Raw genomic sequence first — 21,062 nt, forward strand, 5'->3', positions numbered from 1 at the left:
ATTCTGCCCCTTCCAGTTTATGGTTTCGCAGGGACAGTTAGAACGACTTGACCTGACTCCCCACCCTCCCCCTGTCGAGAGCGGCCCCTCCCCCGCCCCCCGGAGAGCGGGAATCCCCTGGATAGGTGCTAATCGTGAGGCGAAGTGAATTCAGTCCCTAATGAAATCTGGGCAGTGAACTCACTCTGACCAGGTGTTTGACTGGGGCAATATGGTCCCGGCTGCAGAGCTGAGGGAATTGGTGGAGGTTCCATCATTAATGTAATGAGCGGCAGGGAGAAGCTTTCATGGGACACAGTTGGGAGAGTCCCCACCTGTGCAAGGGCAACACCAGCCAGAGATTTCCCGCTTGTCACAGCACGAGAGAGCAAGTGGAGCCCAGGCCAGTGGGACCCAGGACTCAGCAGCCCCATGGCTCAGGCTGCATCCCGGGGATCCCCTCGCAGCCTTTGAACAGCCACTGCAGATGTTCCCTGAGACAAGGCAGAAATGCGGAGCAGGAGCCTTCCAGGGCAGCAGGCATCGATCGCTCGGAATTCACACCCAGAGAGCAAAAGGCCTTTGGAAAGACACGTCTGTGCCCAGCTCTGGCCCTGCAGGGCTTAGTGCTCTGTGCTCTGGCTGCAGGTTCCACGCAGGTATGTGGAGTTACTGGGTCTTTTCCTTGTCCCCATGTTTCTTAGGTGCCTCCTTCTGAGCTTGAGAGGAGAAAACTGTTGGGATCTTTTGCCAACACTTGCCTTGCTGTGCACATGCAGAACTGTCTGATGCCTTAGGAGATGGAGGAAATGATGGGAAGAACAGACACATTTGCCCAGGCACCACTGGGTGCTGCATCCCTCCCCTCCACCTCACCTGACAGGTGCCTTGGCCAGCTTAGCCTGGTGCTGCCCTCTGGGACTTGTCTCCCACATGCTCCATTGTGACGGCGCGTTGGGGGTTCCCCGTCTCCTGCACCCCGAAATGGCACAAACAGACTGCACCAGCCAGTGGAATTGAGGGTGGTTTATTGCTCCTCCAGCACAGCGCAGCACAGATGTAATCTGGTTACAGGAACTGGGCTAGGATGCCTCAGGCCCCCTTGAGATGGGGGAGACTGGGCCCCTAAACTCCAGCCCCTTCCCCTAGGCTCTCCTCCATGCTCTTCCACAGTCTAACTAAAATCCCCTCCAGCCCTGCCCCCGCAGTCAGGGCAGCATCCACCTTCCTTTGTTCCTCTCCATGGGGGGTGTCTGGCCACTGGTTCAACCAGTTTGGCCTTATCTCTGCCTAGCCAGGTTTTCCCTGCTGGGTCTTGCTCCAGACAGCAGGGGTCACCACAGCCCAGCAAGTACCCCCACTACGTCACATCCATGTGTTGTCAAAGAGAGGAGAGAAGAGTAACTCTCCATTGCTGCCCGATCTGCAGAGGTTGCGCTCTCAGGGTCTCTGGGCACTCACACCCCCAGGGAATCACAACGGTCTTCCAGCTTGACAGTATTCTGAGAGGATTTTGAAATAACTGTCTGCTGTGTACACTTGGACTAAATAATTTCAGAATCATAGAATCATAGAACCACAGAGCTGGAAGAGACCTCAGAAGGTCGTCAAGTTCAGCCCCTTGCCCTAGGCAGAACCAATCCCAACTAAATCAACCCAGTCTTGTCAAGCCGAGACTTAAACACCTCTAGGTATGGAGACTCCACTACTTCCCTAGGGAACCCATTCCAGTGCTTCACCACCCTCCTAGTGAAATAGTTCCTAATATGCAACCTGGATCTCTCCCACCACAACTTGAGACCATTTGTCCTTGTTCTGCCATGTGACACTACTGAGAACAGCCTCTCTCCATTTTCTTTGGAAACTCCCTTCAGGGATTTGAAGGCTGCTATCAAATCCCCCCTCACTCTTCGCTTCTGCAGACTAAACAGACCCAGATCCCTCAGCCTCTCCTCGTAGGTCATATGCTCCAGACCCCTAATCATTTTAGTTGCCCTCCGCTGGACCCTCGCCAATACGTCCACATCCTTTTTGTAGTGGGGGAGGGGGGCAGAACTGGACACAATACTCCAGATGTGGCCTCACCAGAGACGAATAAAGGGGAATAATGACATCTCTGGATCTGCTGGCAATGCTCCTCTTAATGCACCCTAATATGCCATTAGCCTTCTTGGTTACAAGGACACACTGTTGACTCATATTCAGCTTCTCATCCACTGGAATCCCCAGGGCCTTTTCTGCAGGACTGCTACTTAGCCAGTCCTCCCCCAGCCTGTAACAATGCTTGGGATTCTTCTGTCCCAAGTGCAGGACTTTGCACTTGTCCTTGTTGGACCTCATCAGATTTCTTGTGGCCGAATCCTCCAATTTGTTCAAGTCGCTCTGGACCCTATCCCTTCCCTCCAGTATCTACCTCTCCCCCCAGCTTAATGTCATTCGCAAATAGCGCTAGTTATTTCAAAGTAGCGTTGCAGTGTAGACCTACCCATAGACAAACCCTGGGGATAGAAACATCCCTTAATTCAAATTAATATTCAGAGTAATCTATCTCTTCCCTTGCTGTGACAGTGCATGTCAGGGGAGATGCGACCTTCCAAAGCCGCTGGCATGAGCACTAAGTGGAGCCAAAGTCTCGTCCCAGGTGCTGAAGAGGAAAGTTCTCTGGGGACTGGCTGGTCACTGCACAGACCAAGGGGCTGCGAATTATCCCCGCGGGTGCAGCCCGGGTAGAGTCAGATTTAACCAGGAAACTCGCACCTGGTTTGTGTATCACGCTCCCTATATTTCCAGCCCTCCAGTTCGATTCCGGGAAAAGCTTGGGAAATGGGTGTTTCGCTCTTTCCGAAATCCCACTAAAATCCTAGGGGAAATGGAAGCGGCTTCTAGTTAAACGGAATCAGGTGCCACGAGTTTCTAGGGAGCCCTGCACAGTGGGAACGCGTCCCTAACTGGCTCCGGAAAGGGGCTGTCAAAGCAGAAACCGAGGGAGGGAGAAATCGAGGAAGGAGCATCCGGAAAGAGAGAACAGAGGAAAGGACACTGCAGCCTACGGCCGCCCAGCACCTCTTGGTCCCTGCGGATCGCTTTGGTTAGGGGATGCCGCAGAGAATAATTCCTTCAATTAGCTTTTTAAAAAACATATATTGTGCAGGTTTTCTCTTCCTATGCGAATCTTTCTCCCGCTCCCTGCTACAAGCTGGGAAGGGCGGAGGGAGAGTCAGAGAGGGGAACATGTGATATCGGGAACAGCGGATACATTGACTTGGACACCTCCTGTCTCTGACGCGAGTCTGCCTGTGAACAGGGCCGCATGTGTCAGCAAGAGAAGGCAACACTCCCTGTGAAACCGGCCTTGCTGCTCTGTTCAGAGCCCGCTTCCCCTTTTTGTTCGGGCCCCGCTGCGCTCAGTATCACTGTGGCGCGGTTCCTGGCGCAGTAATAGGTGCCGGTGTCCGCAGCTGTCAGCGCGCGGAGCTGCAGCGAGAACTGGTTCTTGGCGGTGTCTGCAGAGATGGTGACTCGGCCTTGGAGAGACTGGGCGTAGTACGTGGTCCCTTCTCTGGCTATTTGTCCCATCCATTCCAGCCCCTTCCCGGGTTCCTGCCGGATCCAATTCCACCAGCAGCAAGTACTGGAGAGGGTGTCACTGGAGGGACCCGAGATGGTGCATGTGAGCGTGAGGGTCTCTCCGGGCTTCACCCCCGCAGAACCGGCCTGGCCCAGCTGCACCTGAGACAGGACACCTGGGGAAAGGCAAACAAGGCGAGCAGGGAATTAGCCACCCGAGGGATCTACCGGGGTGTCCTCAATCCCCTCGCTGCCGCAGAGACACTCACAGCGGGGGGCGGCGAGCAGGGCAAGGAAAAGCAGCAGAGGTTCCATTCCCATTTCAGACTCGCCGGCAGGCGGGCCCAGGCAATTCTCTGGCTGGGCAGACACTGGGGCTCCCGGATTCGAAGATTTGTATTTAACAGGCAGCTCCGGGCAGGGATTTGCATGCGGGTTCCCTCAGTGGGTGTAAGGGACTGCACCAGGGAGGCGGGGCGGGGATGAGCGCTCAGTAAATGGCGATGTCCCCTTTACACTCCAGGGAAGCCGGGCGCCCTGGGCGGGTATAAGGGAAGTATTCGGTGCCAGCCAGTATCCCCCGCAGAGAGCCCTCAACCCAGCGCACCTTTCATTGCAATCGATGGCTTCCTGCAGGGGAAGCGTAAGGGGTAGAGCATGGGTGTGGGACAAAGGATTGGCTCTGTCCTCAGGATAAAGGGTGAAATTCACAACCACTCGACAGAATAATATTGGCGGAACCCCTGGCAGTTGCAGACAAAGGAGGGAAAGGAGTTCGCGGTGCGCGGTGCTTGTGCGCAAAATCCAGGTCTCCGACCCATCCCCTTCTCAGCCACAGATGCCCTGTGCGACTTTGAACAAGTCGCTTAGTCTGGCTGGGCCTTAGTCCCCCCTCGGCCACATGGGAATAGCAGGGAGGATGGAAGGGGCAATACCTTGGCCGGACTGTGAGGCTCAGGCCCTGAGGCGATGGCAGCCACCCAATGGCATATGGCATAAATATAAATAATCACAACATGCCAGCAGGGGCTTAGCAGCCTGGGAGAGGTGTGGTGCGGTCAGCGTGTGACAGGCTGTAAGGGGGCCAGGCAGCACGGCGAGGGGCGCCACTGATGTGCCTGAAGCAGAGAGGTTGATGGACAGAGGGAGAGAGAAAGACACAGTGGCACCTGGAGAGGAGAGAGAGAGTCTGTCTGTGCGCTGCAGGGAACTCGGAGACCCGCGCAGAGAACACCCCGGACTGTAGCGTGCGCGGACCCAGACCCCTGTGCGAGGAGTAGCTCTAGCTACTACAGAACGCCCCGATTCACTGGTTCCTGGCTCATGTCCCGGCTCGGAGAGGCAGGAGCAGCCCGGGGGCAGCAGTGAGATGTCGGGGCTAGAAGTTCCCGGGGCCTTTCCCTTCACTACCGGCAGCGAGACAAAAACACGGAGCAGGGGGCCGGGCGGGCAGGCTGATTCCCCACCTGGGGAGCTCTGATCCCCGGTGGAACTGGGGGTGCGAGGCGTCTCCGCCTGGGCGTGGGAGAGAGAAAAGCGGGGCTGGTTGATTTTCTCTCACGGCTCCAGAACAAAGAGTCCGAGTGTCCCTTGCTTGGCGCTGCTCGGTGCGGCGGGATCCGGACTCTGTGCGCTGAAGGGTCACACAACAGTAACCACAAGACTCCCCGAAGGAGCAGAATCCAAGGGACTGGACTTCAGCGCCAGTTCGCGTTCGCGTGACTCGCTGATGGGCGTGTCTCGGCTCCTAGCCCCGTTCTGCCCCATAACGGGCCGAGTGATTCGCTTGTTTGAAAGAAGGAACCAATCGATGCGGTTGCCCCTTGGGAAATATAAATATTCACAAGCTGGGGCGAGTCTCAGCTCTGTAGTTCTAGCCCCTGAGCAGAGAGGGGGCGGTGCTGGGGGTGGGGCTCACAAGGTTCCTTTGGACTGGAGCACCCCTGACGCTGGCAGGTGGCTGGGAATGAATCCCCGGCCCAGCACTGACCCGCCCCACTGCCCTGTGCAGGGACAGAGAGAAACATTGGCAGGTGCTGCCAGAGGGAGACTGGGCCCATCGCTCCTGGCTTCGCTCCCTGGGATCCCTTTAGCTTCACTGAGAGGAGTTGTTTGCGGGGGGCGACAGCGCTGGGCCAGACAATGGAAACAGGACATGAAAGAGTTAATCCGTGACGTCAAAGTGCTGTAGCCTGCCTGGCCTTCGCTCCCCTGCGCCCCAGGCTGGTTGTTTGGCTCGTGTCTCTGCTGCCCCCGTGCGGCAGACGCGGGAAGTTCCGCAGCTCTGGTTTGTGTACGAGCAGCCGCAGGGTTCGTGTCACTGTGTCTCGCACAGTAATAGCGGGCGGTGTCCTCGGGCTTCAGGCCGGTCATTTGCAGGTGCAGCAGGTTGCTGGGATTGTCCCTGGAGAAGGTGAAGCGGCCCTTGAAGGCCTGAGCGTAGTTGATGGGAGATGAATTTGGGTGTATTTCCCCGATCCACTCCAGCCCCTTCTCGGGAGCCTACCGGATCCAGCTCATCCAGTAGCTGCTGAAGGTGAAGCCGGAGGCTTTGCAGGAGAGGCGCAGAGAGTCTCCGGGCTTCTTCACATCCCCTCCGGACTCCACCAGCTGCACCTGGGACCGGGCACCTGCGATTTCCCTGTCTGGGCCTGCCTCACCTGGGAAATCGTTGAAGGGCGGGGTCTGTCTGTGTCTGTCACACACCGTATGACATAAGGACATGAGAACAGGCACGCAGCGTGGAACTTTCCCTACCGGGTCCGACCGCCAGGGCCGGATTAAGAAGGGTAAAAAGACCCGCAGCGACCGATCCCCCTTTAGAACCGCGTACCCTGAACGGCTCGGAGTCAGGTCCCGCAGGCTGCACTCCCCACCGTGGGGCCAGACCTACACAAGCTCAGCCATGTCCCAGCGCACAGCAGCTCCCCTTGTCACGCCCACTGCCTGCTTCACCCAGCAGCCGAGCCCCGACAGGCTACAGTCAATTCCCTGCGAGGCGGCTGCGGGTTCTGCAGCCTGGGTTTTTGTAGGAGCGTCAATAGGTTTCGTGTCGCTGTGTCTCTCGCACAGTAATAGCGGGCGGTGTCCTCGGGCTTCAGGCCGGTCATTTGCAGGTGCAGCAGGTTGTTGGGATTGTCTCTGGAGATGGTGAATCGGCCTTTCACGGCATCAAGGTAGCGTATATAGCTCCCATCACCACTGATATAAGCGAGCCACTCCAGCCCCTTCCCCGGAGCCTGCCTAATCCAGTGCATGTAGTAATCGCTGAAGGTGAAGCCGGAGGCTTTGCAGGAGAGGCGCAGAGAGTCTCCGGGCTTCTTCACATCCCCTCCGGACTCCACCAGCTGCACCTGGGACCGGGCACCTGGGAACAAAGGCGCGACAGAAACATTAATATCAACCATGCAGAACAAAATCTCCGTTCTTCTCTCCAGCGTATTTAGCTAGAAAATACCTGGCAAAGCTGCCACCACGAACACTAAATAGACCCAAAATTTCATGTTCCCAGTTGCTGAGGGGCAGAGCTGGCAGGTAACTGCACAGACACCGGAGGCTGCGGGGTGTCTCTCCGGGTGCAGCCTAGGCAGAGAGAGACCATTTTAAGCAGGCGTCTGTCACCGCCATTTGCATATTCTCCGCCTTATCAGAGACACAAACGCCTTCCCTGAACGAGCCGAGTCACTGCCATGGACTCTCCGGCAGGAGTCTCCGTCCCCCTCCCGGTGTGTTTGTGCAGCACCTGGCACAGCGCGGGGGGGGGGGGGGCGATGGGCTCTTACAGCTCTGGGGAGACACCGAGAAATGACGTCACTTAGCTCGTCATGAATGTCTAGGGGTTCCTGGGGATCGGCTGTGATGAAGGGAAATATTTTCCCAGGCGTTAGTGGGTTTCGGTTCACTGGGGGGGGGGGGGGGGGGGATCCGTGTTTGTTGGGAGCCCGGAGGCGCGAACATTTCCCCTCTCGGGTCAGGTTCGGCGGGATTTGCAGCTCCAGGCCAGGAGGCTCAGGGCGGTTTAGTGCGATTCCTGCTTCTTTACGCCGCTTGGGACACGCGAGCCCCAGTTCGCACCGTGTCTGTAACTCCCCCCCCCCCGATCGCTTCCCGCTGCGCTCGGTGAGTGCGATGCGGTGAGTGGCCCAAGCCGCTGGCCCATTTCTGGCCGCTCACCCGGACTGGGATGCGCAGCCGCAGCGAGGCACCTGCTTTGTCCCCGTCACACTCCCCCTCACTGGGGAACCCACATTTCTACCCCGGCCCCTTCTCTGCGACGCTCCCAACGCCTGCCCCGTGCGGACCGCGACTCACCAGCGCCCCCTGCCAGAGAATTTCTCCCCCGCAGCCTCAGGCGGGTTTTGTCCGGGCGCAGGTAGGAATCAGCGATCAGTCTGCAGGAGTGAGGGGTCAGCGAGTCTGGGACTGTCCCTGCTCCCCCCCCCCTTCGACCCCCAGTCAGTGTCTGCTCAGCCAGGCCCTGGGAGCAATGGCCCCGGCTCACACGCCGGGCGGTATCAGCCCGGGGAAGGGCGGTGTCTGACGGCGCTTTGCTGCCAGAAGCGTTTTCCAACCCACGTGGCATTTCTGCTCCTCAGATCACTAGTTCCTCCTCCCTTGGGACTGAAATCTCCGCGGGGGACGTGGTGGGACGGGGCAGCGGGGCAGCGCCTGGCTCCCTCGGGCACCTTTGAGATTCCAGACCTAATTCACTCGGGGAAATCCAGCGTTCTCCGCCTCCCTGAGCCCCCTAGATACCAAGGGGCGGAATCAATCCCGGAGCCAGGCCCGATATGGGACGGAGCCTCCCCCGTTCCCTGCCCGGCTCGGCTCCCCCGGAATTCTGCAGGCCCCGAGCGCACCTGGAACCGACATTTGGCAGGAAACGTTCCCCGGGCACCGACCCGGACACAGAGACGTGCCCCTGCCCGGCGATTGCAAAGTATCTGGCAAGCGGGGCGGGCCACTTGCTAATTCCCTGTTGGGTTCATTCCTCCCGAAGCACCTGCCATTGGCCGCTGCCGGCAAACAGGACTGTGGGCTAGAAGGACCTCGGGTCTGACCCATCGTGGCCACTCCTATGGTTGCAGCTCTGGGCAGGGGATGGCGTTCCAGTCACTTGTCGGAGAAATGATAAAGAAACTCCTAGATACATCAACAGCTCAGGGGCCAGTGTATCGGCCTTATAGGCCGAGAGTTGTGAGTTTAAAGCCTCGGGGACAGCGTCTACTTTTAAGTGCACCTAGATCCGTAGTGTGCAACACGCTCATCACTAATCTCTCTTTGGCTGCTTGAGTGTGGCTAGGTCGCAAGTTCAGAATTCGCTGGACACCGCGGATCTAGACGGTGCTTGGTCCTGCCGTGAGGGGGACTGGACTTGAGGATCTTTGCAGGGCCCTTCCAGTTCCAGTGTTCGAGTCTATGGGTCCCGCTCCCAGCCTAGCGAGGCGAACACCTCCTGCGGTAGAGGGACGCTGGACTGGCGGCTGCTCCTCTCTGGGGCTAGTAACGCCAGACCGGTTCTCCGCGCGGTTAGTTTCAGTCCAGCCTTTCCTAGGCTCCCTCTCACTGTGTGTATCCGGCGCAGCGATACAGGGCGGTGTCTGCGGGCTGCAAACCGCTCACTGCAAGGACACTGCCGCACGGTCACTGCTGCCCCCAGGCGGCGCAAGGCGGAGGTGCAGGCTGGGTTCTTGTAGAATCTCTACTAGGTTCTGTGTCGCTGTGTGTGCGGAACAGTAATAGCGGGAGGTGTCCTCGGGTTTCCCTAACCCAGCCCCTGCTGCAGCTATTCCATTTTCACCTACGCAACCCTATGGGCCATAATCTTAGAACCCTTAACTGAGCACTGGGCACAGATGTAGTCTCCTCATCTCAAGAAAGATCTATTGGCATTAGGAAAGGTAAAGAAAAGGGCAACACATCTGAGGAGGGGCTTGGAATGGGTCCCATGTGAGGAGAGATTAAAAAGACTTGGACTTTTCATCTTAGAAGAGAGGAGACTAAGGGGAGATATGATAGAGGTTTATAAAATCATGACTGCTGTGGAAAAAGCAAATAAAGAAAAGTTATTTACTTATTCCCTAAATATAAGAACTAGGGGTCACCAAATGAAATCAATAGGCAGCAGATTAAAACAAAGAAAAGTTTTTCTTCCTTCAGCACACAGTCAAGCTCTGGAACTCCTTGCTAGAGGATGTGGTGAAGTCTAGGACTTGAATAGGGTTCAAAAAAGAGCTAGCGAGATTCATGGAGGTTAGGTCTATGAATGTCTATTAGCCAGAATGGGTAGGAATGGTGTCCCTAGTCGCTGTTTGTCTGGAAATGGGTGAGAGGGGAGGAATCAGTGAGGATTACCTCTTGTGTACCCTCCCTCTGGGGCACCTGCTACTGGCTACTGTTGGCAGACAGGATACTGGGCTATATGGACATTTGGTCTGATCCAAAGTGGGTGTTCTTACGTTCTTAATTCTCTGCAAGCTTTGCACAGGGCCTCTTGGACCTCTCTGTTTCTCAGGGCGTAGATGAGTGGATTGGCCAACGGCGTCAGGACGGTGTAGGAGACAGAGAGAACTTTCTTGAAGTCGCTCAGGAGGTCGGTGGTTGGGAACATGTAGACAATCATGAGAGCTCCATAGTAAATGCTCACCACGATGAGGTGGGAGGAGCAGGTGGAAAAGGCCTTTTGCCTCCCAATCGTAGCGCGGATTCTGAGGATGGTTCTGAGGATGCAGATGTAGGACCCCAAGGTGAGTACGAAGGGGACTAGTAAGAAAATCAAGGAGACTGTGAATACCAACGTGTCCATCAGCAGAGGATCATTGCAGGAGCATTTTACAAGGAGAATAAAGTCACAAAAGAAATGGTCGATACCGTTGGGGCCACAGAAGGTTAACTGGGTTATTGACACTGTGGTTATACAACTAGAAAGCAAGCCGCCTATCCAAGATCCCACGGCAAACTGGAGGCAAAACCTGCCACTCATCCGAGCTGCGTAGTGCAGGGGGTTGCATATGGCTAGATACCGGTCGTAGGACATCACTGATAGGAGGAGGCATTCTGAGCCTGCCAGAGCACCAAAGAAGTAAAATTGTGTGAGACACCCAGTGAAGGAAATTGTCCAGTCCCCAGCCAGGAGCCCGGCCAGCAGCTGGGGCAGAAGGGTGGAGCTGTAGCAGATCTCCAAGCAGGACAAGTTGCCCAGGAAGAAGTACATGGGGGTGTGAAGGTGTCGATCGGCCACAACCAACACTATGACAATGATGTTTCCAGACATGGTCACCAGGTAGATCACGAGAAAGAGCAAGAAGAGAGGAACCTGCAGGCCAGGAAGATCCCCAAATCCCAGGAGGATAAATTCTGTGACAGACGTTTGGTTTCCTTGTTCCTGCCTTGCCATGGGGTGTGTCTGTGGGACAGAAACAGGGTCACTGGGAGCAATAACTAACATTCATTGCAATATGGCAGCCTGTGGCACTGGACTTGGACAGGGGGTACAGACACCCTGACAGATGTGACAGACGCTGGTTCAGACAGTCACTCCGGTCACTGCCTGGTAGCTAAAAGCTGAAGGAGGGAGGGGGGAATATTTGACAGGGAGCTCCAGCAGAGAAACCAACCAAGCAAACAGGCCTGGGACTTGTAAGAGCCGGGTGAGGAGCTTCCCTTTGGCCTGGCCCCCGGTTCTCCTCCTCATCCGGTCCTTGGATCTCTCGCAAAGCCTAGGTGTGACTCAGCTCTGGGGAACTCATGGACACATGCAAATAAGGCCAAAGAGGGTGGGGGAGAGTCAGGAGTGCTCCCCAATCTTGCATAACTTGTACAGGACAGCGAGACCAGGGCACTTGGACCAGAAACAACCTGGTCCTAGTGCATCCCACTTTTATAAGAAAAATTCCAGAGACATCCGGAAAACTATTAATTAAGCACTTTTGCAATATTTTGGCCCAGCAAAATGTATCCTAAATATTGACATAATAGGTATCGTACACGATATGCAGTTGATTGGTAGTTATGACTAGAATCACCAAGTCTCGCTTTGCTATAAATTGGGTTTAGTAAGGAGAATGATGGGAGGGAAGAAGCAGGAATGACCCACAGGTTTTGCTTTTGATGTAACTAGAAATACTGGAGCCCTTCCCCATACCCAGCATTCAAAGGAACCACGACCTCCTGCCTGTTACTGTAGGTAGCATACGGATGAAGTACAACCAAACTAGGCTTAATTATTGTATGTTCATCTCCACCTTGAATGTGCAAGCGGGTGTGGTTGTCCTATCCCAAAAAATCTACACTAAGTATGGAAAAGGTGCCGAGAGGGCAATAAAACACGAGGGGCTTGGAAACAGTTTCAAAAGCGGAGAGAAGAAAAACATCGAAATTGTGCAGTTCTGGATGGTCTGTGAAATCATGAATGATCATCGACTGCAAGGGTGGGGACTAAAACGGGGCCATTTCACCAGGATCAGCCCCTGCTGGGCTGCCGCCGCCATGTTTACCTGCACCGCCCCTGGTCCTGGAGATCGCAGCTCCCAGTGGCCAGGAACGGCGATCCGTGGCCAATGGATGCTGTGCTCCCCGTACCTGAGGCGGTGCAGGTAGATATGGTGGGGCCGGGGCCTACAGGGGTTAACCCCCAGAGACCGAACCCAGCCACAGGCCAGTATTTGCCCACCTCTGTCCCAGAAACACGTCCAGCCTTGATTTAAATCTCAGCAATGAAGGAGAATCCCCCACAGGACTGGGCGGGCTATTCGGATGGCTCACTCCCCTCAGTATCAACACTGGGAACCTTTGCTCCAGTCTCTGTTTTTCTAGCTTCTATTTCCAGCCATTTCATCACGTGACATTTCGGTCTGCTGGACCCAGCTCTGTGTTCCCCGGGTAGGTACCTACAGGCCAGGATCAAATTACCCAGCCAGCTTCTCCTTGCTGAGAGGAGCGTATGGAGACTGTTACTGCAAGGAAACTTCCCAGAGCTTCAGCCACTCTTGTGGCTCATTTCTGAACACACCTTAATTTCTCAGTAGCTTTTTTCAGATGGGCACCGCAAAACGGGACGTGGGATTTCTGCATGTGCCAAACACAAGGGAGAAAGGACACCTCTTCTCCTAGTAACTATTCCCCTGATTTAACAGCCAAGAAAGTACTCAGCCTGTTAGGTCACAGGCTGACCCCCGCACCTGCTGGGTGTGGTTCATTGTCCCAGCTAGTGGCACCGACACCACCTACTGTGAGTGAGCGAGAATGAGCTCGCTCTACAGCCTCAGCGGGAACCCAGCAGTTCTTTTCCTCAAGCAGTAGCGGTTCTGAACCTTTTTCGGTCCACATACCCCTTGGTCTCACCAAACACATCACCTATCCCGCTGGGTGATAATATTTTTTATAACTAAATTCAATAGATTACCTATACTTGAACATACGCGAACATCACGTACCCCCTGAAAGGGCTTCATGCAACCTTTGGGGTTCCATGGACCCCAGGTTCAAAACCCCCGCAGTAGAGCCTCATGCCCAGGTTCAGTTCTGCCTGTCGGAGGCTCATGTTCTGCTGGTTTTTCACCAGGAACCTGGAGATTTTTTTTTCAAACTCACTTTTCCTTAAGACTCATCCTAGAACATCTCACACAAAACATTTTCAAATGCCCCATTGCCGCTCATGTGCTTTACACAGAACAATATTTTTCAGCATTTCAAGGCTGGCAAACCTTTCCATGAAAATATATTCAGAATCCCACCATGGTAGATGTAAAGAATAAAATATTTTATCAGTGACAACAAGAAACCTGTTTAATACAACCACTATGTGTGACTTCAGAAACTTTGAAGCTTTTAATGATCCCAAATTTATTCTAAAAGATGTACTTTCATTGTATCAGGAAAATACAATGTGTAAAAATATCAGTGCCCTACAGGTACCCCTCTCGGATTGCCTTTCATTTTTTCTGCCCCCAAATTAGTTGCCAAATAAAGATCGAATATGCTCTCAGCATCACATAAACCATACCACTGTATGGTAATTTCACAACTCAACCCACAACTTGGATTTTAAATTGAGGATATCTTCAGGAAAGACATCCAGACTCAATGTAAAGAGTTCATGTGACGGCATATTTACCACCTCTCTCATCCCAACCCTAACCCTAACCCTAACCCTAACCCACTTGTTAATAGCTCTCACTTTTTAAAACATGCACCTTACCTCTTGTTTCAATGTGTCTAACTTCAGTTTCCAGCCAGGGGAATTTTTTTTCTGCTAGATTAAGCAGTTTTGAACTATCAGAAATCTGTTCCTCGCGAAGTCTTCTCTCCACCTGTTCTTAAATAATCTGTTTGGATTGAACTTCACTGCTACATTTTTTCCTCCACCTTTCTGTATTCCTTGCTAAATTCTTTTTCTATATCTATTTCATTGAGCAACAACATCAACACAGCAGCCAAAGTACCACTTACGTGTGCCTTGTAGTGACAGACTCAAGGAACTCAATCCATTCCGTGTCACAGAGACATTTCAGAAATGTCTTGGTTGCTCATACGTAGCACCTACATGAGGAGGATATTGGCTCTTCTAACAGAGACAATCAAAAATGTCCCGCTGAATGGTGGTTGAAACAAGACAAATTCACACTAGACATAAGATGCACGTTTTAACATTGAAGATAATTAACACTTTACCGAGGATTGTGATAGATTCCTCATAATGGACTGCTTTTAAATTAAGAGTGGATTTTTTTCTAAAAGTTCTGCTGTAGGAGTTTTTTTATGTGAAGTGTTACACAGGATTTCAGCCTAGGAGACCAAAACGGTCCCTTCTTGTCCATGACATTGTGAGCCAAGGAACATCAAAGCGTAGGAATAGGTGTGCATAGTTATACAGATCTCACCTTTTCAGACTGGCTGTGGTTCAGATGCTGTAATCACAAATGAAATAAACGCCTCTCTCTCTCATTTTCCAAATTACTCTCTGTCAGTCTCCGTTGCTCTACCTCGCATGTTGTCTCTGCCCATCTGGGAAATAAACTTTGCCTGCATCCATTCTATAAATACGTTTTTTAAAGTGGGATGGTTTCATCTGGGCTCTGCCAATACCAGTGGGAAATTACAAATGGAGAAAGTTTCCTAGGACTTGTTGAGCTATGTAAACAAATTGAACCGAAAAATGGTCATCTTCTTTAAGGATCACATTTTCAAAAAAAATTAAAGAAATTATGTACAAACCTCCCATGGAATTCAGATGCTCAAATCCCATAGGAATCTTTGGAAATCCCACTCTGTAATTTTAAAACAGATGTCAGTGATTAATTCATTTTTTTAATTTCTCACTTTTTGATTTTTTTTTCATTATTTCTCCCCCCCCCCCCCCATCAAAGTTTGGAAGGATGTCCTGAAAATATTTCCCTTCAACAGTCACCAGTCATCAATTCTTTATCCATTTTGCAAGCACTTCTATGGATTGCATTCTTAAACACACAAACTGTAGGAGTTGTAGCAAATGAGTGTGTGTCAGGGTACCTGTGTGAATGAAGGTGTTCAGTCACCTTGCAAGTGAAAAACATATTTGAGGTTGAAAAAAAATTAATTTACCTTTGTGAAAGCAAAAGCAAAAAAAAACCGTCCAAAACTCTTAGATCAAATTCACCCCTGAAATGCATTGCTTCAAGTTCTACTGTTTTAAGAAAGAACAATCAGTTTCACACATACTGAATAGGAAATGACCCACAAGTAATAGACCACAAGCCAAATATGAACCAGCAGTGTGACATGGCAAACATGATTCTGGGATGCATGAACATGAGTGTTGTGAGCAAGACACAAGAAGTCATTTTTCTGCTCTACACTGCACTGAGACAAATTGTTCTCCTTGGCCTCTGATGATAGGACAAGAAGCAATGGGCTTAAACTGCACCAAGGAAGGTTTAGGTTGGACATTAGTAAAAATGTCAATTGTCAGGTTGGTTAAACACTGGAATAAGTTGCCTAGGGAGGCTGTGGAATCTCCATCTCTGGAGATATTTAAGAGCAGGTTAGATAGACACGTGTCAGGGACTGTCTAGAACGTACTGGGTCCTGCTGTGAGGGCAGGGGACTGGACTCATTAACCTCTCGAGGTCCCTTCCAGTGCTAGAGTTCTATGAAGAAGGGGTTGGTGCGAGGACAGTGGAGCAGCCTGGGACAAGACTCTCCCAATATGCAAACTGGTGTTTAATTAGGAACTGAACTATTTCCGCATGGGGGGAAGGGAAAGAGACAATTAGCCAAGGCACATGGAAGGCAAGTGCCTCTATGCAAGTCCCACTGGGCATTGTTAGCTCCAAAGCTCTGGAGACAAAACCAGTCAGCGGGGGAAAGGCTGGTGCTGGGCAGTCATGAAAAGTGTGAAGACATCAGAGGATACAAACTTCAGGACACGCTGAGTGGGGTCCCAGTGGGCCAGGCTGGGATTGCTCTGCTGGGGCAAATGGCAACGAAGGGGGCAGACAGTCCCCCAAACTGTCAGTCTGATATTTGGATTGTTCAAACTGGGGAGCAAAAAGCTTCTGCAGGACTTTGCTGGTACCCAGGAGCCAGAAACACAGTTCCCTTAAATCAGTGCTGACCAACCAGTCCATCGGGATCTACCAGTAGATCCTGGAGCCTCTGGCAGGGGATCCCGACTGGTTTGGCCAGGAAGCTCTCAAGTGCTGGCACTAACATTGCTCTTCCACCCACTGTCGTGCTGCTCCTGCCCTCTGCCTTGGAGCGCTCCCTTGGGAGCCTCCTGCTTGCTGGGCAGGGTGTGGGAGGGGGAAGAGGAAAGGAGCTGATGTCAGGGTGTCCCTCCTCCCCCCTCTCTGTGTGGGGTCAGGAGAAGGGGATGGAGGGAGCTTGGCAATGCAAATCTCTGCCACGCTCACAGTCTGTGTGTCTCTGTCATTTCTCTCTCTCACACACACACACAGACACTGCCCTTCCCTCTCCTCTCTGGTCCCATCATGTATGGGGGGGGGGGGAGAGGGGAGGTTACCACTTTCACTGCTTGCAAAGTGGGTTAGTTTGGGTTTGGCTGCGCTGTGCAGACATCACTTTCATTTCTCTGGGTTGTTTAAATGTGACTCTGAGCAGTGAGCTCTAAAATGCCGAACCTGCCACGTCTGGAGTCATTATCCCCGTGGTAACTGCTGCTCCTGGGTGTGGCTGGCATGTCCCTGCAGCCCCTGCGAGGCAGAGCAGGGGGTGTCCACATGCCGTCCTTGCCTGCAGACACCGCACCTGCCCCTCCCATTGACCAATACCAGGGAACTGTCTGTAGATGAGGGGCAGCACATCAAACCGTGAGGCCACTGCAGTACGTAGCAGCTGCTCTCAGGAGCACTGTGGGGCCAGGGTGGGTGAAGATCAAGCTCCAGGCCCTGTGCTCTCTGTCTGAATGCTCCAGCCCTTGCACAGCCCAGCACCCCTCCATAACGTCAGGGGGCCCCTTATCCTGCCTCCTAGAGCAGGGGCCAGCTGGTGAGGGCCCCCCAGCCACTCCCAGGCTGTGTCTACACTTGCTACAAACACACCCTCACTGCCATGTGCTTTTGTGCAAGAGCATCCATGGCGTGTGTGTGCTCTCAGGGCGTCCTTAGGATCCATGGTGCCCTAGGCGGGATTGTTAAACTGGTGCCCCTAGGCCTGACTTGCTCTTCCACCCCCTTCCCTCACACTGTGCTGCAGGCAGAGCATTCGGCTCTCTCTAGGACCCAGCCCTGCTGTTACATGCCCCACTGCGTCCCGTCACAGGCATGCGCAGCACATCTCATTAGGCTGTGCACCCAGAGAATGTTTTTAAACGTTCTCTTTGACCTCCCTTAGCCAGGCCCCTGACCCCTGTTAACCACGCCCCTGCCCCCCATTAGCCTCTGCAGGCAACACTCTCGGGGCAAGATGGACACATGCCCAAAAGTAACTGCTGCTCCTGGACGTGGCTGGCATGTCCCTGCAGCCCCTGAGAGGCAGAGCAGGGAGTCGCCACACGCTGTCCTTGCCTGCGGACTCCGCTCCTGCAGCTCCCATTGATCAATATCAGGGAGCTGTGGCATCAGTGTCTGTAGCCCAGGGGCAGCACCTCAAACCACGGAGCCACTGCTGTAATTGCCAGCTGCTTTGAGGCGTGAGTCTGCCGTGGCTCTGCTGCTCCATCCCCGGCCAGCTGTTCCCAGCCGTTCCCAGGCTATGTCTACACTGGTGGGTTCTTGCACAAGAACATGTCCACACTGCCATGTGCTTTTGAGGACGAACATCCTTGGCAGTGTGGATGCTCACTTGTGCAAGAAAACTCTCGTGGCCATTTTAGCCATAGGGATTTCTCACGCAAGAAACCACTGCCACACGTCCACACAGCCCTCTTGCACAAGAGCTCCTACACTTGTTAGAACAGAATGTAGCTCTTGCGCAAGAAGCCCTCTCTCCCCACACTTTAAGCTATGTCTAAACTGGTGGGTTCTTTCAAAAGAAGAGCCGTTCTTCTGCAGAGTGTCCACACTGCCCACCCACTGTTGTGCAAGAAGATTTACACTACGGCTTAGGAAAAGATGACCTCTTGCACAAGAGCTATGCTCTTTTCTTACAAGTGTAAGTTTTCTTGTGCAAGAAGGCAGTGTGGTTGCACAGCAGGGGTTTTCTTGCACAAGAAAGCCCTATGGCTATAATGGCCTTTCAGAGCTTTCTTCTGCAAGGGTATGTCTACACTAGCCTCCTAGTTTGAACTAGGAAGGCTAATGTAGGCATTCGAAGTTGCAAATGAAGCCCGGGATTTAAATATCCCAGGCTTAATTTGCATCTTCCCATCTGGTCGTCATTTTTCAATCCCCCTAGTCCGAATTAACTACCCACGATTACACAGGGCAGTGAAACATTAACTTGAACTAAGTCCTTAGGTCAAGTTAACTGTTACACTTCGTGGAATGAGGTCATCCATGTCTAGTCCCTGACAATAGAGGCTAGAGACAACATCCCTGCCTATTCTGTATAATAGCCAATGATGGACCAATCCTCCATGAATTTATGTAGCTCTTTTTTTCAACCCTGTTAAAGTCCTGAGCTTCACACCATCCTCTGGCAAGGAGTTCCACAAGTTGACTGTGCCTTGCATGCAGAAAAACTTCTCTTTGCTTGTTTTAAACCTGCTGCCTATTAATGTCATTTGATAGCCCCTAGTTCAAGTGCAAAAAATTCTTTGGGAGTTAGTTCCCTGGCGTACAGCCCAGTGGCCAATACCAGGGTGATGGAACAGGAGCTGCAGACTTGGTGTGGTGGATCCAGCTTCCCTGCAAGAGGCTTTGTCAGAGCTGGGCGAACAGGGCCAGGTCCACAAGTTTCTCTTCTCACTTCTTAGGCAGACTCCTGACCGCAGGCCTCGCTTGGGTGTGGTGCTGAGGTGTGGCAGGAAAAACTCCCCTTTCCTACAGATCATGGGAAGCGAGTTTCATTCCTCAGCCCGGGACAATTAACCATTCAGCTGCCGAGTTGCCACTTGACTTCAAAGTGACTCATGGACACTGACACTGTCACAGCCAAGTCCTACCCGGTCACAGCCCCTTGGGGGTCTTGGAACCAAGAGCACAGAGCAGGGACAGAAACCACCTGGGGACATCACTGACCTCCAGTGAGGTGCAGGGACCCCAGAGAAGCACAGTCACTAGCGAGCAACCAGCCGGCCTGTCAAAGCGCTGCTGTGTCGAACGTGGCTCCATTCGCCACCTCTGGTGACGGGCTCTAATGACCATTTATACCCCGTTCTAATCTGCCTTTAGTGGCTGAATGTGGGTGATGTAGCCCAGACGTTTCCTGTCCCTTCCCGGCTCAGTATCAGAGACTGTGGGGGACATTTTCACACACACTTCAGTGAATCTCGAAAGGAGTCGGTTGAATTTCAGCGAGGCAGAGACTGCTCAGCCCTGGCGATGAAGCCCCTTTGAAAATGGGATCCAGGCTCCCCAGTCACTTAGATGTTCACTATAATGACACCTGAACTGAGCTGTTACAGACGCTGACAGGACAGGGACCTGGCTGTTCCTTTCCAAGGGCAACAGGAGGTTTGTTTCCAGACGGGGCAAGCTCAGCCAACCAAGCTGAGATTGTCAAACCCGCTTAAGGGAATTGGATGAGAACTTTGTGCCTAAACCACTGAGGCAGCTCTGACAAACTCAGCCACACAGCGTGTTCCTGGAATCCGTGTGTTATTTCTTGAGAGCCAGCGCAGACGTTGCGTGCCACAGAGAGATTGGCTTTAAGGCTCAAAGTTTCTCCCCTCCCTGGGATTTTGCCTTTGAGACTAGAAGTTTGCATCTGCCGGTGTCATCTAGAAACAGACCAAACACCAACTTTCCTTGCTGGTGATGTTCCCCGTGGGACTGGCACCTGGGGAGGCGGCCCCTGCCCGCAGCAGACTATACAGCGCAGCGGAGAAGATTTTCCACAATTGGCTCAAGGCTGAGGCGTGGGGCGCGTCACCGGACAGAGCGAAGGAGCCTCGGTCGCTGCTCTGGGCTCTGACGTTCCATTGACCGGGCCCGGGGCGCAGGGGAACGCGCCGGGCAGAGCAGATGGACGGAGGAACCTGCCTCTGGCCCTGAGACGCTGCGTGCGGAGGTGGGAGCCGGGATCCGGTTGCTGCCTGACCTGCCTTGGAGGTAAATCAGCCGTTTCCTCCCTGCTCCCGCTCCAGGGCTGGGAAGCAACGTGGGTTTGGTAGGACACTAGTGGGGGAGGGGAGGAGGATTCATGGGGCACTGGGCGCTGGTTTCTCACAGCCCCGCTACCCTAAAGGACAGGATTTCAGATCAGCGAAGAGCTTTCAGCTCACAATTTCCCTTGCTCCCGTCACCCTGGTATCTGAAACGTGTCTCTCCTTCCCCACCCCATGCATTGCTACCAGCCCAGCTTGGCAGAAAGGCACCCGGTGCTTGGGGGGGACCAATCTCTGGAGGTATTTGGGCAGATAACGATGTGAAATCAATGTTTGCGTGGTACCACTCCCACGCTGACACTAGGCCCTGGTCTGAGGCAGTGACAGAGCCTTGCTAATGGGCCGGGTGAGTCCCAGAGAGAGCTCCGGGCAAAGCTGGGACAGGAATAATAGAAACACAGAACACGAGAACTGGAAGGCACCTCGGAAGGTCATTGAGTCCAGTCCCCTGCCCTCAGGTACCAGAGACCTTCCCTGATAGGTCTCCGGCCAAGATTCCACAACCTCCCTGGGCAACTTATTCCAGTGTTTAACCACCCTGACAGTTAAGAAGTTTTTCCAAATGTCCAACCTAAACTTCCCTTGCTGCAGTTTAAGTCCATTGCTTCTTCCCCTATGGTCAGCAGCCAGGGAGAACAAGTTTTTCTCCTTCCTCCTTGTGACACCCTTTTTGGTACTTGAAAACCGCTTGTATTCATCCTTTGTCATTTGTCATAGTTTCCACTTTTTATATGACTTCTTTTTGATTTTTAGATCATGCAAGTTCTCCTGGTTAAGCACAGGAGGTCTTTTGCCAGACTTTCTACATTTG

At 53.1% G+C, this 21,062-nt stretch overlaps 1 protein-coding gene across 1 annotated transcript; it reads right to left on the minus strand.

Moving 5' to 3' along the window:
- Positions 1-10,000: 10,000 nt before the first annotated feature.
- On the minus strand, positions 10,001-10,942 carry LOC142821131 (olfactory receptor 10A7-like). The gene has a single exon (XM_075911930.2). The coding sequence runs from the start codon at positions 10,940-10,942 to the stop codon at positions 10,001-10,003; it is 942 nt and encodes a 313-aa protein (XP_075768045.2).
- Positions 10,943-21,062: the final 10,120 nt, after the last annotated feature.

The sequence above is a fragment of the Pelodiscus sinensis genome, chromosome 30, assembly GCF_052426305.1.
Source record: "Pelodiscus sinensis isolate ZL-2025 chromosome 30, ASM5242630v1, whole genome shotgun sequence".
Lineage (NCBI taxonomy): Eukaryota > Metazoa > Chordata > Testudines > Trionychidae > Pelodiscus > Pelodiscus sinensis.